General features: G+C 32.9%; 1 protein-coding gene across 1 annotated transcript in view; it reads left to right on the top strand.

Moving 5' to 3' along the window:
* Nucleotides 1-12,966, top strand: part of LOC113396445 (uncharacterized) — a 192,924-nt gene that overhangs the window by 177,170 nt on the left and 2,788 nt on the right. The window contains exon 3 of the mRNA XM_026634382.2: nt 11,102-12,619. Coding sequence (XP_026490167.2) covers nt 11,176-12,619 — 1,444 coding nt within the window. The 5' untranslated portion in view covers nt 11,102-11,175. The remainder of the gene's footprint in view (nt 1-11,101; nt 12,620-12,966) is intronic.

The raw sequence follows: 12,966 nt of genomic DNA, 5'->3' as shown, positions 1-12,966 counted from the left end.
GCGGTCTGGAAATTACGCGAATTTACCGAGTACGCTCATTTCAGTCTAGGCAATTTAATTTGCTTAATGAATTTAGGTTCGAGGTATGGTTGATGAATGTGGTGCGAGTGAATGCCAATCAAATTGTGTTTTTTAATCTACTCCTGTCACGGTTGCTTTTTTAAAATATATTAAATTAAATTTGATTTTGTAATTTATTCGAAATTAGAACGAATAGAAGAGAATGGAATTGTTACGTTAAAAGAGTGATTTCACTTTCAACGCACTGTTCGAATCTCGAGGTCATTAGACGCCCCCATCAGCTCTGAAATGATTTTTTCAAACGACACCCCTATAACGGCCCGACGATTGTGACCATGTTTCTTGTATTATTAAATATATATACGAATATTATTTAAAATTATAAGTATTTGTAACAATTATATGATATTGCATGGCTTTTTTTAGAAATGCATGTATGAATATGTTTTTTAGGTATCAAAACAAAATATATTCGAGCCATGACTACGATATTGTATTGTATTATATATTAAGTCGATTTTATTCGATCGCCTGTTAATCGAAAGCAATTTCTACTAATTAAAGCAAAGCAATTTGCTTTAATTAGTATATAAGAGTTGAGATGGCCCAGTGGTTAGAACGCGTGCATTACCGATGATTTCGGGTTCAAACCCAGGCAGGCACCACTGAATTTTCATGTGCTCAATTTGCGTTTATAATTCATCACGCGCTCGGCGCTGAAGGAAAACATCGTGAGGAAACCTGCATGTGGCTAATTTCAACGTTATTCTGCCACATATGTATTCCACCGACCCGCATTGTAGCAGCGTGGTGGAATATGCTCCAAACCTTCTCCTCAAAGGGAGAGGAGGCCTTTAGCCCAGCAGTGGGAAATTTACAGGCTGCTAATGTATGTATGTAATTATATATAAGCTTTAAATAATATTAGACTTTTTATAAATATCTTATAAATATCTTATAAATATCTTATAAAACTATGTAAGCGTGCTATACGAGTGGAACATTATTCTAAGGGGCTATATTGATAAAAAAATATCATATGTAATGATGTTAGCTTAAGCGACGACTAGGGTTCACAATATTTAGTTAAAGTGTTAATAAATATAGAAAACCGTATACAGAATAATATTTCGTGTTCACAAAACGCCTTACAAAAATAAGGATTTTCGTTTCATTTATTAAAGCCAATGTAACGAAAATAAATCCATCGGTCAACTTTCCAGTGTAATTATAACAAAAAAAGGCTTTCCTAACTAAAAATAAAGTAATCCCTATAGTAAAAAACATTGGTAAAATATTCCACGCTCAACTAAAACATACACATTAAGAAGAATAATAATAATCGTAATGAAAATAACAAAAACAGTTCCTCAATAGAAGTTCAAATAATACCCAAATTAATATTTTCTTAATACTAAAATTACTTCTACACAAGTTTGTTTGTCATCGGCGAATTCATCAAAGATAAATTGAATTCAAAGGAAGAATCGTCAACAAAAGCGTTATGATAAATTAATACAACATTTTGTAAAATTAAACCATTCCGTTCAGATCACCAAAGAGGAATGACCTCCTGAAAATGATTCGCTTATCTTAAATATAACGCCCGAGTATTGTTTTAAAGAATTCATTCAGAAATTATCTTTGAATAAATTTGAATTTAATTTAATATCAATCTAGAACATTTGTGTAATTGATTTTAAGATTAATTTTTTTTTATTATTAAATAATGTAAATGAATCTCAGTAGAATCTACTTTCCAAACCGATGATCGCATTACTTCTAATTCAGTGCTGTAATATGACGATTCAAAAGTGATTTTTTGAGCGTACTTGAATAAAAATGTCCGAAAATCCACAACAGCGCGATTTTTAAGACATTTTCTGCCTCGCACAACCACTCTGTGGGACCAGCTTTCGCCGGCGGTTTTTCCGAACCGATACGACTTGGAAACCTTCAAGAAAAGAGCGTGCTACTTCCCGAAAGACCGCCAACGCACCTGCAAGCCCCCGGTTTTGCAGATGTCCATGGGCGGTGGTAGTCACTTTCCATCAGGTGAGCCTCCTGCTCGTTTGCCACCTATAACATAAAAAAAATATATATATTTGATTGAATATCAATAGCTTTCCCTACCAAGACACAACAGTGTTACACTTTGCTAATACTGGAAATACTTTATATTTGGTCTGAGATAAGTATTTGTATGAATATTCAATTAATTTCATAGCTTAGTATCTGATACGTCGCAATTGTCCGGAATGACCTATAATCCTGATAAGTGATCACTATAATGTGTTTACTGATAGTAATCCCGCATCAATCGGGTTATCGACATCTATTACAATATAAGCCCAAATGGTCTAAAGGTTAAAACGCGTACACGTTTACGGTTACCGCGGGTTCAAACCAAGGCAAGCACCACTGAATTTTTGTGTGATTAATTTGTGTTTATATCACGTGCTCGGAGGTGAATAGAAACATCGTGGGGAAATCTGAATGTATCTCTAATTGAATGAAATTCTGCCACATGTGTGTGTGTGTGTGTCTGCCGGCAATCCATATTAGAGCAAAACTTACTGGAATAAGCCCTAAACCAGTCCTCGAAGGAAGAGAAGTTCATTATCTCAGCAGTGAGCCATTTACGGACCGTTTATTTACTTTTATTTTTTAATAATCCATATGATTTCAGAATAATGACAATTATACACAATATCAAAAATGTTCAATTACTTAGGATAACTTTTCAGATAATCATAGTTATTTCGTACGAATAAACTAACAGCAGAAACCGTGAAACGTCAGATAGTGATATTTGACATTGAATGTAATTATCATAACACAAAGAATCAATTTGGCTTATTACCATAAATCGGTTTTGAACATTTCATTACTGAGTTATGAAGTGAGTTCTTACTAAGTTTATTTAATACATAAATTATTTATCATCATTCATCATTCCCTTGTCTTTAGCTCATCCGCTTAGCCTTTCTGTCATTACAGTTTTTTTCAATTATAATGGTTCTGCAAAGTATTCCTACTAACAATATAAATGCGAAATTGGTTTTTTTATTATATAGGTAAGCGGAGGAGCACACAGGTCACCTGATGATAAGTAGCCCATAGACAATGGCACTGTAAGAAATATTTGCCATTCAATACTCTGTCTGGTACGTCTAAAAGCTTAAACCACTGAAACGAATTAGATGAAATTTAGTTAGGAGATAAATTGAGTCACGACGAAAATCATCCCTTAAATGTTATAAAAAGGCGTTGGAAGTTTATATGGGGAATCAATTAATGTTTGTATGCGGTTAAAACGGGAGTTACAGATTTGTGGGCTATAAAGTTTCATAAATTTCAAGCGAGCAAATTTGCGGGTTCGCCTAATATATGTATTAATGTTTTTTTTTTTATGAAATAAGATGTAATAATCGAATGATAGTAATATTAGTTTCTGCCAATCTTAATACCAATTGCAAATACATAATATGACAGTGTACAATTATTTGCACCTGTGGTGCACTCTCTCTTCCCCGATCTCATAATCTAATTCGACAGCACCGCCTAGAAAGAGATTAGGTGCTAGACCAATAACGTGCTTCCAGAAGCAAGTCAACTTATAATTTACCAATTACTTACCGGCCTCGTTAAATACTATAACGTGCACACTTTATTTATAACGAGATGAAAACTCGGCTTCGCTCGGGTAAAATAAGTAAAACTAAACAAATATAAATAATTCAATATAATAACTACTATACCACTGTATGAAAATATTATTTGACAATTATTGATTGTATTTTCTTATAGGAATTTCCTTCAAATATGCTATTGTGTGGTTACCCTACACAGGCGAAATTGTGAAAAGAGACGCAAAGGGTAATGTCGTTTTACAGAGATCTGCTGATTTGTCATCACTCGAAGGGGATTTTCATGGTTGGTTTACTTTTGAAAATGCCTCCTTTATATTTGATTTTATGTAAAGATTTTAACATTTCTTTAGGCCTGTTTACTCGTATCGTTGAATTAAAATATTTTGTTCCATCAACATATTTTTTTGACATCAGCTTAATTACAACAATATTATATATACCCAGAAGCAGCGACAAATGTTTTATAAACACGTTAAAGAAAAAGGTTTCACCCTACCCAAAGTCATTTCATCCTTTGGGCGGGTGTTCGCTTAATAAAATTCCTAAATTAATTCGAAATTTACATCTTACGTTAAAAATGATTAATTTCGTATAGCTTAATGTGATAGACGATAAAAAGCATGGAGTTAGGTTTCCTTAATTTCTTATGAAATTTAATTGTCGGAAGAAAGTAAGTGCTCAGTTTCTTGCCGATTTCCGAATCGAATATAAGTTTAAAGATAATCTTTTTGTTTAATGAACATTCAAAAATGCTCCTTTATTATAATATATTTTCATTGGTGAAATTATTTAAGTATCTTAATATATACAAAACTATTAAATCACTGTATATTTATATAATATTTACTTCACATGATTATAAGTAGGATTTTAATTAATTGTATTTCAAATTACGAGTTATAATAAAAACAAATAGACCTGTTTTTTTCCAATTCACCTACTCCTAACTTTGATTTCTATATGTTTATTAATCTGGCTAAATGTTTCTGGTAATTTTAAAATACCATTGCCATACGCAAAAGTTTAATCTCCGTTAAAGCATCTGTCATCTCCGCTAAAGCATCTGCTCGAAACTCACGTATTATTTAATTAATAGTAATTCATCTATTTACATAAGAATTAAGGCTTAATAATATAAATGCCTTACTGTATACTAATAAAAATTACAAATAGTTATTGTACCATTGTTCATTTGTATCATGACCGCGTGGAATGGTCGCAAGATAAAGATTGCCAGCAGCATATCCCGGTTGAATCGTACTTCAGATCCTCTACGCAAAAATAAACCCCCCTATAATAATACAAATATATTGAATTCTTTAAACACCATCTGAAATTATATCACAGTGTTAAAAGTTTCGCACCAACCCGCTCAGTGGACTTCATGTTGAATAAAAGGCTTCGATGTGTTCCGAAGATCCCTGGTTATGACTGGGTTAGCACGAATGAATTGGATCTTTTTTAATTTATCTCAACATGAAAGTTAAATACAAAAAATAAATTAATCTGCATTCACAGAAATATAATATAAATCTCACGTTAAGAGATGGAACATTCTGTAAATAATTCTGTACCTATTATAAATCGTATAAGTATACAATCTGTAATAACCGCAGTGGCATAGAGTATCTTTATCAATTAAAGTCGTATATTCGTATCTTCTCGATAACAAGAGCCAAAGGTCTTTGCTTAATAGTGGGTCAATTTTTTTTCTGTCTTAGGTAAGGAAAACCTGATGGTAAGTGATCTTCTATAATCTCAGAGACGCTCACCCTTCAAACTGGAACACAATACCAAGCATTGCTGCCTAGCGGTAGATTATTAGTAAATGTGATCTCGACGGGTTTACACGAAATCCTACCAACGAACGAATACTATTGTGCCTTTCAGAAGTTTTTACTTTTTATTGTACTAGATAATATTAAAATTGAATACGTCTCTGTTCAATATCTGCAATATGAATGAGTAATAACTAAATTATTCAAAACGGCAGAGCTGATGCGAAACAATAGTAAATATCGTTTAAAAATTCACAAATAAAAAGATATATTTTATTCAAGTGGACTCTCGATAAAAATGTGTAAATTTATTTTACCGTTACGAAATTTAGATTCTAGAAAAATGAACCGGCAAGGATGTAGTCATAGTATATAGTCACTATTTTCCAATAATTCAATAGTATAGGCGCACATATTAGGTCAATTAAATTATATTAAGTTAAATATATTAACATTGATGTATGATTTTTACATTAAGGAAACAGAGATTCAATTCTCTGGTATAATCGTTCAAGAGTTCAAGTTCGTATTATATAATATATGACAATAGACCTTCAAAGGAACTAAGACTTTGTAGTGGTTACAATGGAACACATCGATGCTAAGTATTCTATTTGATGGTGGATTGAGTGATTAGTGGTGTCCGTAGGAGAAAGTGTATTCTGTCTAGCTTATAAGACCGCAGATCCCGATGTCCTAGATTTCAATTTCCAGACTCCGCAGAGACTACAAGTTAGTGCTTACACTTCAGTCCCTTGGAAACAGGATGTCTGCCGTAGTCGAATTTGTAAAAGATAATCGTCGACCTACCAGAACTGCAATTATCGATTTAGACATAACAGACGTTTGGTTTCCAATTCCATAAGCAGTAACAATTCAATAACAACATATTACGTACTAAATATAAAGAGAAGATTCCTTGAAGTTTCTTATTCTTCAACGTGTAGTCTACGTTCACTGGTACGGTGCACTGACCAATTTCAATAAGACCATAATCCTAGTACTACCCAGATCGTAGGAGGTGATTTATCTCAGATCAATCAATGTAAGCTGGATTGTCGACTTATAGTCTTTATGGCTTAAGGTTTAGGCCACAGCGCTTTTGCGAATGTTTTGGTTACACGTAACATCTTCGATCAAATCCTATAGAAGAACTAGTTTCAGGTGTGTATCAAAATATATCTGTCATGAGATATTAATATTCTGTAATTATTCAACGCTGGGTTAAGACGTTCACTCCTTTTTAAGATGGTTTGGAGATTATTGCACTGTGCTGCTGAGTGGAAACACACGTGGAAGATTTTTAATCGACTCATGCAATTCTCTTCACGACGTTTTCGTTACTTAAAATTCATTGGCCTTGATTATACTCGGTTTATTCTTGGTTAATTCACGTGCTTTAGCCAATTTACCATTTCAGCTAGATTTTTATTTACTACTTTTACTAGTAAAGCCAAAGAATTCATTTCGTTTAATTATTTAAGCACCAATAAGCAGATCACTGAAGTTTCAGTAACAAATTCACGATAAAAATATTACTTGAGTGAATACCTTCTGGCTATTTGTTTTTTATGATAAAGGATGGCGGACGGGCAAATGGGACACCTGATGGTAAGTGGTCACCATTACCAATATACAATGGCGCTGTAAGAAATATTAACCATTCCTTACATAGGCAATGCGCCATGAACCTTGGGAACTAAGATGTTATGTCCCTTTTGCCTGAAGTTACACTGGCTCACTCACCCTTCAAACCATAACACTACTGAGTACTTCCGTTTGACGGTAGAATATCAAATGAGTGGGCTTGCACAAAAACCAGAAACAAGAAAAACCGAAACTAATTGCGAATTGATCGATAGACTTGAGACAGATTCTCAGCAGACATACATTCAGACTTTCTCAAAATAATTTATTCCATTGAACACATTGATGACGATGATGAATTATAGGCACATGAAATTCAATCAGTGTCAGCAAGGCTTTGAACCCGCTATTTTTGATTAAGAGTTTTAAATGTTCGGCTTAGCCACTGGATCGTATCGACTCATATTAATATAACTTTAAGTAAGTATATATATAATAAAACTAACAGAGGTTTTATATTAAATAAAAGATCAATAAATTTAAAAGATCGAACCAAATTGAAACCAGACGAAAAAATAAATAAAGCGATATCATTATAACTTTTTAAATTCCATCGGATGCGTGCTCAGTTCGGATAAGCGTTTAAGGAAATATATTTTCATGAAAGAACTCTGGGTAGGATTTATATTAAAAGCGTTTTAAAACTTGTTAAAAGGCAAAATATTTTCAGTATAAATAATGATTCGGGTTAAGTATTACGGAATAACCGCTTTATGGTAATGACAGTAAATAATTATACACAAAAGTTAGTTATATTACAAAAGTGTTATTATTCTGTTATTGTACAAATGGATAATAGGACCAGCTGTTTTGACTCGCGAACAATTTTGTAATATAAATTGAATATAAAATCAAATGACCCAATATAAGAATATTATTTGATACGTGTCGGGACGGAAAAAATAATAATAAAACTTAACTAAAAAAAAATGGAAAATCTTTAAGTGCACGACTCATAACGCTCATTGGATCGAATAAAATTTTCTATGTATTGCCAAATTTGAATGTTAAACATTATAAATGTGTAATACAAGAATAATTACTAAATAGAGTTTATAAATTAAAAAAAAAAAAAAGTTAGTATATTTATTCGCGAAAAATAATATATACTTTATTCAATTAGGCTACTCAATTAGGCAAGCACTTTTGAATTGTCATTTTACATAGATATATTAAGTAAAGCTACCACCGGTTTGAAATACAAATTGTACCGAGAAGAACTGGAAAAAAACTCAGTAGTTACTCTTATACAACATTTGAAATAATTAATTTAAAATATTTAATTTTTAAATATCTTTACAATGATATGCATGCTAATATGTATCCCGAAATGAGCCAATTTTATTTTCCTATCGTAAGCCACTCTCTGGTGACTCACATCATATCTTGTATTAAACAAAATACTTAATTATTAAATAGGAAAAAGCCGACCTGCCTACTGCACGATGAAACACTAACAACGTAGTAGGCTTATTTAGCATATAATATATTTTACATTAATTTATAAAAGCCTCCACATAAATGTAAAACTATTACAGCTTAAGAGGTTTAAAGTAAAAGTAATGAAAATATTTAATAAAAACCGCTACGAGTTATTCTGTATTTCCATAAGCCTTTAATCTTAATGAGTATCTCGGTGGTTTAGTGGCCGAGTAGTTAAGTATTGGGTTTTTCTAGTAAGAAATTCCCAGTAACAGTCTGGAGTTAGGCAGAACTGCATTCCCTTGTCTCGTCGACGTCAGATGTCAGATTTTCGTTTGATTAGATTACGTTAATTAAGAAATAAATAGTTAAATATAATATTATTATTGAATACCTTATGTACAAACAGCTTATTTTAGAGATTACCAAATGGGGCTGAATTCATTTTTCAATTATTCCTCACGCAGGTGGAACGTTTTCCATCGCCAAGTATGACACACAGATATATCAAACGAAAACTCAATGGCGCTTTCCCAGAATTGGACCTGTAATATTTGTGTATACACAGATATGGTTTATCAACTTGCACTAGGCTAACGTGATAGTCTAAGTTCCAGATTTTACCCAGAAATTATTTATCATTTGTTTACTTTTTACTTCATCCCCTAAAAATTGACTAGTAATACTACGTCTAGTAATTATTAATCATCGATGTCTAAATGAAACTAACATGTTTAATTTATCAGCTAAATAAACCTTAAATTGAATTATCAATCTAAACGACATCATTAACAATGAACACTAACAGAAGGAAACAAAGCCATTCAACAGTCTCTTCACATTTGAAGATCATAAACAATTTGCAGATTCACGTGATTTATAAACAGTACCTTGTCCTATTTGTGCTTGAAATGTGGTTACAAGATGGCGTCATGAATAAGTCGAGCAGACAGCGAAACAAAGATAAATACGACAATGAATAAATCAAGTTGTTAACATTCCGTCCCAGTTCATGAGATTGAGGCTTTTCTGTTAAAAACACCTCGGTTTCGCGACACGTTTCGTCTAGTTAAATTGCGGTTAGAGTTTTTCTCATGTTAAAATTACGGTTGTAGATTTTGGGTTACAGACCACCTGATGCTCTCTGGTGACCAGTCTTAGACAGTGACAATCATAAACAGTTGTGTAGGGATTGCCTAATTGATGCCAATCATTCGTCTTCCGTCAAATGTCAATATTTTTTATTGTTATGTTTTTAAGTAAGCCAGTGTAATTGCAGACACAGGGGATATAATAATTTCTATAGTATATAATAGTTGTTGGTACATTGACGTTATAAGGAGGTAGCTATTTTTTTTTACATTGAATGAATTGATTAACTTAGATATTAACTTTGACGATTCATAAATATAAATCATTTGTTAAAAATACATCAATAAATATATTATTGATCACAAGATTATATAGATGATAAAAAAGGCTGGAGCTAATAATGTTGATTTCCAGGCTGATATATTATGGATATAACTTTATTTAACTAACACAATGTATCTCAAATGTTGGAAAAGAGTAACTACTGAGTTTTTTTCCAGTTCTTCTCAGTAGAATTAGTATTTCAAGGCGGTGGTAGCTTTACTTAGTTATGTAAAATGACAATTCAAAAGTGCTTGCAGTAGCCTAATTGAATAAAGTATATTTTGATTTTGATATGGCTTGAAAAATTAAAACACATTCATTACCCATTAGATTTAAGTTTTTTTTTATATAACAGGTATAATGCGACCTCATGATAAATGATCACCAACACTTTCAGACATTGCCAACATGTGTAACATTGGCAATGCAAGAACTACTAATCATCCCCTCGCCATAACATCTCTCAATATGCCAGTGACCTTGGAACCTAAAATACTATGTTCCTTGTACTTGTAGTTATACTGGCACACCGTTCAACCTAAACACTATGATATTAAGTAACGCTGTATCCATATTGGCAACAAAGTTATATAATAAATCAAAATCAGCCAGTATTTATACCAATATCATAAATCTCTGAAACATAGTCATCACATCTAATAATTATGTATTCTAATATATTTTCACACCTGGCATTTGAAACTAATACGAGAACAAAAATTCTGTTATGGAAAATATTAAGATGTAAGTAAGCGCGGCGTGCAGAAAGATTAATCTCTCTCAAATTCTCGTTAGGAATATATTTTAAAATTATGATTGGTATTTGATGCGGAAAATGTTCGAGATATTTATTGAATTTATATCGTAAGTCAAATATATTATTGCTGGCTATATTTTAGAATAATAAAAAAAAAAACAACAAAAATATTTTACTACATACAGATATACATTTGTTGAAATATGTACCAATTGTTTGAAAATTTGTATCCGTCAGTCTGTCAAGAAATTAAACAGAAATTAGCTGACCAATGTCTAAACATTACTTATAATTTATCTGTATATATATTTACATATATTGATATGTTTATGTCAATAACAGTTCGGGAGTTAAATTATAAATAGAATATTATGCAATTACTTAAAAGATATTTTTCCTTGTTTCAGAACACATATGCGTTCAGCGAAGATAATCAGTCAGGAATGCAAAAAATCGAAGAAATGACCAGCATCATAGCAAAATGGCTCACAAATGTTGGCAGGCATGGCTGACAATCGCAACAATATCTCTAGTAACGACTATCACCAAAGCCGACTTTACAACGGAATGCCAAAGACCTTGTGACTGCAGATGGCAATCCGGTAATAAGGCTGCAATTTGCTCCAACTCGAGCTTACGAGTCGTGCCAGCCAATCTCAGTAGTGATATACAAATACTCGATCTCTCCAACAACAATTTACTCCAGTTACACCAAGAAGCCTTCAAAAGGGTAGGCCTAAGTAATCTAAAAAAACTATTCCTAAGAGAGTGCAATATAGAAGTCGTACACAAAGCGGCATTTATGACTTTAGCTATCATGATAGAATTAGATTTATCTAAAAATAGAATAAGACATTTGCATCCAGACACTTTCAAAGGCACTGAGAAACTGAGGTTAATAAACTTGAATAACAACTTTATCGATAAGTTGGAGGACGGACTATTTCGCAATTTGAAGTTCCTTCAAAAAGTTGAGGTAAGCAATAACAGAATAGTCAGGATCGGAACGAAGGCATTCGTAAACGTACCGCAGTTAAAGATATTGAGAATCGATGGAAACAGTTTGAGCCACATGAAACCGGAAACTTTGATGGCGTTAAGAAACTTATCCGGATTGGATCTACACAACAATCCATGGAGATGCGATTGCAACTTACAAACATTCAGAGATTGGGTGATCAGCCACAACTTATACACGCCGCCGACGTCGTGTGCGGAGCCCGCCTCGATTCGATCGAAACTTTGGAACGAATTAGACTCTTCGAACTTCGCCTGCCGGCCTACTATATTGGAACCGCTGCCGGACGCTACTATTAAAAGTTATGAGGAGAACGTGACTCTAATTTGCAAAGTCGTCGGCAATCCCACGCCAGAAGTTGTATGGCGTTACAACGGCAAGACAATTGAGTTGCGATCGTTTGGAGAAATACGTTACACTGTTACGGAGAACACAATGGATTTGATCAGATGGGTAAATTTAACTATACTTCATTCACGTTATAGTGATAGAGGAAATTACACGTGCGTTGCCGAAAATCCTGGTGGAAAAGACGAGAAAACGTTGACACTGGTTTTATCGAAATATGGCGGAGCGGGTACTATAGCCGGCATGGACGCGGACACCTTCGCAATTTTAGTGGGTTGCTTAACATCTATTGTAATTATATTCGGGGCAATACTTGCTGTTTGCTATTTTACGACACAGAACAGTGAATTGAAAAGACTGATTAAAACCGATACTCGATCCTCGAATGGAGAAGCTTTAATCGAGGGTTCTGTTAATTCTGAAGTCGATAAAAGTTGTAAGACAGATGTTAATCCCGTTACAAAGCCGCCCAGAAAGTATGAACCCCCGTCCCTTGCCAACGCCGCAACAGAAATGTTGGAACTTAACAAGACTTTACTGGATAACGACTCTGTCTTGGGTAAGCACTTGAATAATTTAATATCTTGTTATTAATGTGACATAATACTTCGAAGCAAATTAAGACATTAATATCGTTGTTTTAATTTACTTTTACTAAACATTATCATGAAGTAATGTTACTTTGAGATTATGTCGCAAAACAAATATTATACATCATTTTATTTCCGTCGTCAACGTAATAATCTTTTCATATTTTTGCTCACCCTATTGGAAAAACGAACTCTTAAATATTTACCATTCAATTTCCTCGTTTATTTCCTTAACCCATAACTTTTTTATTTAATAAAGAAACGTATGGATCTTGTTAGTAAATATATTGTATTTAAAGTGATTCCTTTTTTTGAT

The sequence above is a fragment of the Vanessa tameamea genome, chromosome 22 (genome assembly GCF_037043105.1).
Source record: "Vanessa tameamea isolate UH-Manoa-2023 chromosome 22, ilVanTame1 primary haplotype, whole genome shotgun sequence".
In the NCBI taxonomy this organism is placed as follows: Eukaryota; Metazoa; Arthropoda; class Insecta; order Lepidoptera; family Nymphalidae; genus Vanessa; species Vanessa tameamea.
The sequence above is the reverse complement of the archived record's forward strand: the minus strand, read 5'-3'. Positions and strand labels throughout refer to the sequence as shown.